Raw genomic sequence first — 8420 nt, 5'->3', positions numbered from 1 at the left:
GCAAGGGCATCGGACTTGGAAGCGACTGGTTTCTTGGGTGCCATTGAATCTCGTCGGAGGAGATGAGCAGTGTTCGTCGGAGATGAGAACGAAAATTTTTCGTTAAAATTTCAAGAAGAGTCGAATGACTCTTGATTTGACCTCTAGCGGTCTATTTATAGACAGCTATGAGCTGTCAAATCGTAACGGACGGGATTCGAGGCCATCAGCCCGCCCAAACTCGACCCTCGCGTTCGAGTTGTTTGAGCTTCCAAACGCGATGCTCACCTACGCGTTCAACTTCTCCAACTCGAGGCTCACCCACGCGTTCCAATCCTCAAAGGCAGAAATTATCTCTGTGTTTGGACCGCTATGATAGCAGCTTCTTGACTACCAAGGCTACGACACAGCCCCAGATGAATAAAAGAAGAGCTAACAGCAATCGTCAAGGCGACCAAAGCCGGGAAGAAACAAACGACTCCACTGGGGAGTCTATTGGAGGAGTACAGATAGATTACAACCAACAACGGTGAAATCATCTGGCTCGATCAGACGGAGGGAGCAATCAATCCACTAAATTTTAGGATCCAAAGTATTCCGAAAATTCGTCCCAGTCAACCGCGAACTTTCGAAAACTTTAGAGGGGGTTCTGTAGGCTGTCTAAAAATCACAATGAATAGCTGACCCCTATCAAACTCCGACAAGGGAAGTCACAATCAGACGACTTTCTAATCACTGCATCCGCAACTCCACAATCGCCACAAACACGACCTCATTTCTGAGATGATTGATCTTGATGGCTGCGACAACAGCACGACTAATATTATATTAGCAATTATTGGAGATGCTGATGAGCAGTGTAATGATTTTAGAAATGAAAGGTTGGACTTAGTTGGTGAGTTGCTTGGTAGAGAGCTGTGGGCAAATATCCATCTAAAGACACTATGGATGTTGATTCCCGTCAAGTTCCTACAACGAAAGCTACAATCAAATAGCTTTCGCGCCGACAAACGAAAGTTGGTGAGTTGCTTGGTAGAGAGTTGTGGGCAAATATCCATCTAAAGACACTATGGATGTTGATTCCCGTCAAGTTCGTACAACGAAAGTTACAATCAAATAGCTTTCGCGCCGACAATCGAAAGTTGGTGAGTTGCTTGGTAGAGAGCTGTAGGCAAATATCCATCTAAAGACACTATGGATGTTGATTCCCGTCAAGTTCCTACAACGAAAGCTACAATCAAATAACTTTCGCGCCGACAATCGAAAGTTGGTGAGTTGCTTGGTAGAGAGCTGTGGGCAAATATCCATCTTTAAAACACTATGGATGTTGATTCCCGTCAAGCTCTCACAATGAAAGCTACAATCAAATAGCTTTCGGGTCGACAATCGAAAGCGGCAAATAGAGGACTTTTCACATAGATCGAGAAGAGTTACAATTCAACGACACTTCCGACAACTGATAAAAACTCTATTCAGCAGTCTTCACAATCTACGGTGAAAGTTACAATCTGACGACTTTCATACCCTACAACAGCTAAAGCCAGGATTACTGAACAACGGTCCTCGCAACGCTTCACAGAAGAAGTTACAAGTCAAAAAGCTCCTTCTGAAACGCGGATGTCATCCCCGCGTTACAACTCTGGAAATGCAGGCAACCCCCGCGTTTCCAAGCCACAGGCCAAACGTGAGTGACCCTCGCATTCGTAGGGGTTCAACCAACGCCGACCCCCGCGTCTCAAAGCAGCAAGCTGAACGCGGGCGACCCTCGCGTTCGTAGGGGTCCAACCAACGCCGACCCCCGCGTTTCCAAGCAGGCAACAAGCCAAAACGCGAGCGACCCTCGCGTTCAATGATGTTCAGCTAACACCCAACCTCGCGTCTCAATTCTAAGAGGCGAAGTTGGGTGCTAAACGCCAGATTGGGCGTTTGACTCGTTCAAACATGAGTCGAACGGTTTCAGAACCGTTTATCCCACGTTCTGAGGGATTTTCGCCCACGTAAGAGCGGATATAGGGGTCAGTTACAACCTCCTATCCCCCTATAAAAGCTCAATGAACCTAACAGAGCAAAGGGTTGGATTTTTGGCATCTGAACCACACAGGTTGGATTCTAAAGATCTAAACCGTACAGGTTGGAGATTTATCAGTTCTAAAACAGATAAGGGCTGGCGGCTGGCTCTTTGAAAAACAGAAGAGTTAGCAAAGATCGGATTTGGAAGATCTCAACCACTCAGGTTTGGCGATTCAACAACAGCAGCGAAATCCTTGGAGATAGGATTTTTGAATCAAGCTCAGAAGATCAAATCTGGGAGGATTCTTTAACAATAGAATAACGGCTTAATCATTAACCAAATTCTTGGTTCTAACAACTCTATTCACAGAGTTCTAACTCGTTCAGAGTTCTTAAACTCATTCAGAGTTAAACATCAAACTTTCCACAGAAATTCATCGTTCCCACGAGATAAGAGACGGTCGGATCGTCAACGGAGAGCAAATTCGACGCGAGCAATCGAAGGAGGCATTCCATCGCTACCGAGAAGAACCCAGTTTTAAATAAAGGAGAGAATCAAATTCGTTCTCTTCTCTTTTGTAATCAAGTTGTAATCGGAATCAAAGAAATACAAGTTAATTTTCTTTATTCTTTTCATTGCAATTTTTCCAACATACATGTACTCGTATTCTCCGTGTCACCATCGTGCTCGCCTGGCGTCACCTCAGTCGGCACTCTAATGGATACTGTACCATCTGGGCAATGTGGAGCTGCATCGATCTCCACCACCTGCGATATCTCCTCCGTCGGGTCGCTCTCCACCTGATGAGAGTTTGGAAGCTTCAAGATAGAAGCCTCATCAAACGTGACGTCCCTACTCAGCACAATCTTCTTATCAACTGGATCCCAAAGCTTGTATCCCTTGACATCACGCTTGAATCCTACAAATATGACCTTCCTAGCTCGAGGTTCCAACTTATCAGTTCTCACATGATAAAATGCAGGGCACCCGAATACATTAAGCTTGTCATAGTCGTGTGCTGGCTCTCCCGACCACTTCTCCATTTGGGTCTTCCCCTCAATCATAGATGAATGCAGCCTATTAATGAGGTGGTTCGCATATGTAAGTGCCTCAACCTAAAAGATCTTCTCCAAACCACTCTGCGACAATAAGCATCGGATCTTCTCCAGTAAAGACCGATTTAATCTCTCTGACATCCCATTCTGCTGTGGTGTTTGACTAACCGTGAAGTGCCTCTCTATGCCCTCGTCTCGACATAGCTGCAAAAAGGGGTCAGAAGTATACTCACCACCATTTCGGATCGCAACGTCTTGATCTTTCTCCCAGTCTGCAATTCCAATCTTTTTTTCCACTCCACAAATATATCTAGGACTTCACTCTTCTTCGTCATGGTGTACACCCAACAACGCCTAGAATAGTCATCAACGAACGTGACGAACCAATGTCTGGGACCCCAAACGTCTGTGTGCACGTAGTCCAGGATACCCCTCGTCTGATGAATGGCAGTCCCGAACTTTACCTTCGTCTTCTTGCCAAGAACACAGTGCTCACAGAATTCAATCTTCCCACTCTTGGCTCCCTTCAATAGCCCCTGCTTGCATAATGCCTGCAGTGACTTTTTACCTGTGTGCCCCAACCTATAGTGCCAAAGTCTGCTCATGTCCGTTTCTGAAATAACCGAAGCAACCTGGCCAATCTCGGTGCTTCCCTTCAGATAATATAAATTCCGATTGCGGACTCCCTTCATCACCACCAATGGTCCCTTAGGAACCTTCGCTGCAGCGTTTTCGAAAGTCATCTTGAATCCCTTCGCCTCCAAAGCTCCAGCTGAGATAAGATTTTTCTTCAGTTGAGGAACAAATCTCACCTCCTTCAACTCACGGACTACTCCATCGTGCATCCTAATCCGCAGGTACCTATCCCACAAATGCTACAGGATTGATCATTTCCCATGACAACAACACCCCCGTCGACTTTCTCAAAAGATGCAAACCAATCTCGCCTAGGGGTCACATGATAAGTAGCGCCGAAATCAAGCATCCAATCTAATGCATTCACATGGTTCGCCTCCGGAGTAATCAGTAGAGAAAAGCACGAATCATCGGAATCATCGCCTTTCGCAATATTCACCTCATTGGCCTTTGGGCCATTTTCTTGCCATTCTCTTTCTCCTTGAGCTTCGGGCAGTCTCTCTTCCAATGTCCCTGCTCCTTGCAGAATGCATATTGGTTCTTTGCTAATTGGTGGCGGCTTCTTGACTTTGACAGAACAATATCCGAAGATCGAGTAAAGTTATGTGTAGGCTGTCTAAAAATCACAATAGATAGCTGATCCCCATCAAACACCGATGATGGAAGTTACAATCTGACGACTTCCAGAAGGGTACAATTTGAAGACTTTCACGTAGATCGATGAAGGTTACAATCTGACGACCTTCACAACAATTGATGAAAGCTCTAATCAACAGCCTCCACAATCAACATCGGGAGTTACAATCTGACGACTCCCATATAAGATTACAAAATGACGATCTTTACAACACTTCGACAGAAAGAGACTACAAATCGACGGTCTCTTCAAATCAAGACGTGGAAGTCCTCCCCGCGTACCAGCATCAAGATGCGCCGCGTTCATAGCCACGAACGCAGCTCTAAAAGCTGCAAACGCAGCTCATGTTCATAGCCACGAACGCAGGTCAAACGCAGCTCCCAATGCTGCCAACGCAGCTTCCAAATCGCTGCAAATGCAGCTCAGATCCGCTGCCAAACGCAACCAACGCTGCTTCTATCCGCTACCAAATGCAGCTTCCAAGCCGCCAAACGCAGCTTCCAACAAGATGCCAACGCAGTTTCCAGCCGCTGCGTCCGAGCTTTCAGACACTGCGTTCAAGCTTCCAGACACTGCGTTTGAACGCAGAATTCACACCAGAATGCGGATTTTGCGTTTGACTCGTTCAAACACGAGCTGAACAGTTTCAAAACCGTTTTCCATGATCTGAGGGGATCATAACTCCACTCAGGAGTGATTTAAGGTGCGGTTACATCCCATTAGCCCTACTTAGGAGCGAATTAAGGAGGTGGTTACACCCCTTAATCCCCTATAAATAACTGAAAATCAATTCAGTTCAGGGGTCGGTCGGTTGGAACTTCTTGGCTCGTCAACAGGATCCTTAGAGCATTTCTGGAGCTTTAGAGATCGGCAACAAGATCTTCTTCATCATTGGCTTATAACCGACTTTCGGTTAAATCAACTCTTTCATAGAGTTTCAAACTCGTTCAGAGTTCTCCACAACGTCAAATCGTGAGGAGAAGACCACGTTCCAGTGAAACAAGACATCGGATCGTCAACGAGAAGCAAACTCGACGCGAGCATTCGAGGGAGGCATCTCATCGCCACCGTGAAGAACCCAGATTTAAACAAAGGGGAGAATCCAGATCATTCTCTTCTCTTTTGTAATCAGGAAATCCAATTGTAACTGAGATTAAAAGAATACAAATCAATTTTCTTTTATTTCTTTTACTGCAAATTTTCCCACAAACATTATGACAGAACAAGAAGCTAGTCATATTTTAGGACTGAGCGAGCAGGCATCATGGGAAGAAGTTTTGCGGGTAATTTACCTTTGGTTTTGATATTTCCTTTTTCTTTTATGTTAGATATTTATCCTTCAGTTCTCTATTTTCTTTCGTTATGTTATTCATTTATTCTTCAATTATACACTCTCCATTTCTATTTCCTTACGTTGTATCTGGATGGAAAAATTTTAAGAATTGATGTCAATTGCATTCTTTGCTATGATTTGTTGGGAGCTTATAGTTATAGAATTTGCTGGTAGGAAATGGTGCAAGAAAATTTAAAAATTGGAATCTTAGGAGAACTTCCCATTAATGATTTTGGAGAGTTCTCACTTTTCCTGGGAATATTTAAGTTAACTTGTTCTGAAGTCTTATAGTCGGTTTATTTCTAATGTGCATACAGAGTTTAGTGATTTTCGTGCATCTGATGTCTGAAAAGTCTTACTACATGCAGAAATATGATGCATTGTTCGAACGGAATGCTAAGAATGGAAGCTTCTATCTTCAATCAAAGGTTCACAGAGCTAAGGAAGCTTTAGAGAGTGTCTATCGAGGGGACAGTACAGGAACAAGTTGAAATATACCTGATTTTTGTGTTCTGGGTGAGAGGAAACCAAATGCATGTTACGTTTATATCCTTTGAAGTCCCATGTTCTAAATTAGCAAGTAATGATTTATGGAAGAGGAAACGTATATATATTTCTAAGCCTGATGTATAATTCCAAAGAATAAGACCTCGGATGGCTTGTGGCTGCATAACGAAGGGCATGAAGTGAAAAAGGAGTGTGCGCTGAAGTTTTGAATAGCGGAGTGTTGGGGATTCGAAACAATCAAATCGAACCCTTGCCCTTCCGGACTTTGTGTTGAAAGTAGAAAAGTAGGAAAATTCACCAAGAATAAAGATCAAAAATTGCAGGAATAATAAAAGAGACGAACACACAGATTTAACGAGGTTCGGCAACGTGCCTACGTCCTCGGGAGCCACACCACACATTTTTTTATTGATTGAAGAAGAAATACAAGCTCTCAAACTAGGGTTTTATCTCTCTGAGATCTCTCTGTTAAAAACTCTCTTTTGACGATTTTCTGATGCTTAACAAACCCTAAAAACGTTTGAGTATTTATATCAAATCCAGCTCAAACAGATTTCCTGAACTCATAAGGAATCTGGCAAACAGCGTCGCGGTCGACCATGACGGTCGACCGCGCAGGTATCGCGGTCGACCATGGCGGTCGACCGAACCAAAACCCTAGAGCAGAAAACATTACAGGGTTGGTGCGGTCGACCGTCGCGGTTGACCGCCTTCAACTCCAGCCTGTCCTTGACTCCTGTGCACGTTTGCGGTCGACCGCCAGGCTGACTGACAGTTCTCCTGGACTTTTTGGACTGTGTTCTTCGTGATTCCAGCTTCAGCTTCAACTTTGGGTCTACACTTTAGACTAACAATCTCCCACTTGGAGACCAAAGTTCCATCAGTGAGTTCACTCAAACTCTCTCATTCTTCGCATGTATCTTCTCCTCCTTGGAAAAATCCTTTCTTCAATCAACAATATCCCGACGATCTCGCCGATCCTCGTAGTGTGGCTCCGCCTTCATCTTCTACTCGTGAAGGCCAACTGAAGTTACACACTGTCGAAAATTGCCTATAGGTCTCCACGAACAGCTCAAAGCTAAGAGAAGACGATGAACGTCACCATCTGGTTCACAGAAGCTTGATTGATGTCGGTGAACGCTTGAAGTAAACCGACAAACTACGTGAAACAACGGAACTTCGGAATGATGAAGATACGAACTGATCGGGGACCTCGTATCGTTCACAAATGGCGAAATGCCCTTCGTGTCTCATTTATTCCACAGATGATCTAATCATTGGAGCTTATAGAACTCTTCGTCAGCTTTCCAACGCACTTGGAATCACTCAAATCCAAGTTCGGACGAAGAATTTACGGCGGAAACAATCAAATAGGCATAACGAGCGTCTCAGGCTAAACTGAGACACCTACGGTGTCTCAGCCAAGGCTGAGACACCCTTGGGTGTCTCGGCCAAGGCCGAGACACCATAGGGTGTCTCGGCCCAAGTTGAGACACCATAGGGTGTCTCGGCCCAAGTTGAGACACCCTAGGGTGTCTCGGCCCAGTTTGAGACACCATGGGGTGTCTCCAAGCTGTTTTTGTCCTGTGCCTATAAATACAAGCCTCAGACCCTCACTTTTTGGAGATCTGGAATTTTGGAGATTAGGCGAAGCCCTGCCGGATTGAAGATTGAAGGTGCACGGATTTCAGAGAGGAGGAGGAGAGATCAGATCGAGTTCTTCAACGCAAGAGAGAGAGATTCTTCATATCTGCAGTTCCCCGGGTTCGTTCCTTAAGATTATCCCGTTGTGGTAATCTTAAGAAGAGTGATTATCTCGCTTCGCCGAGATAAGAGCTACGGTTTTTCGATCCCTTCGCGGATAGACGAAGCTCTGCCCAATTTTTCAGCAATCAGATCTGATCGACGGTGACGAAGCTCTGCCCAATTTTTCAGCAATCAGATCTGATCGACGGTGGTCCATGGATAAACCCCGGCACATGCAAAGATCCCACGCAAGCAGAATGCCGATAAACGATCTCTGCGTTTGTTTGATAAAGTTGTAAACTTTTTTTTGTTTTCATTGTGTAAAAGTCTTATAAAAAGACTGATTTTTGTATTCGTTGTAAACGTCTGAAGTTTGTAATGAATCTCGCAATGAAACAAGTAACTTTCTCCGCAAACAAACTGGCGACCACAGTGGGAGCCAACAGCTTCGTTGCCGTGAAGATCCGAGAAATCAATCTCCCCGTAGTCGATGCTACAGTTGCACTTTACAACGAT

The 8420-nt window shown here is 44.7% G+C and overlaps 1 protein-coding gene across 1 annotated transcript in view; it reads left to right on the top strand.

The window, feature by feature from the left end:
* LOC109836181 (mitochondrial import inner membrane translocase subunit PAM16 like 2-like) overlaps positions 1-6171 on the top strand; it is a 60326-nt gene extending 54155 nt beyond the window's left edge. The window contains exons 4-5 of the mRNA XM_020404059.1: positions 5526-5601; positions 6020-6171. Of these exons, the coding sequence (XP_020259648.1) occupies positions 5526-5601; positions 6020-6142 (199 nt within the window). The 3' untranslated portion in view covers positions 6143-6171. The remainder of the gene's footprint in view (positions 1-5525; positions 5602-6019) is intronic.

Source organism: Asparagus officinalis, chromosome 4 (genome assembly GCF_001876935.1).
Source record: "Asparagus officinalis chromosome 4, Aspof.V1, whole genome shotgun sequence".
Lineage (NCBI taxonomy): Eukaryota > Viridiplantae > Streptophyta > Magnoliopsida > Asparagales > Asparagaceae > Asparagus > Asparagus officinalis.
This window is presented reverse-complemented; position numbering and strand designations above follow the sequence as displayed.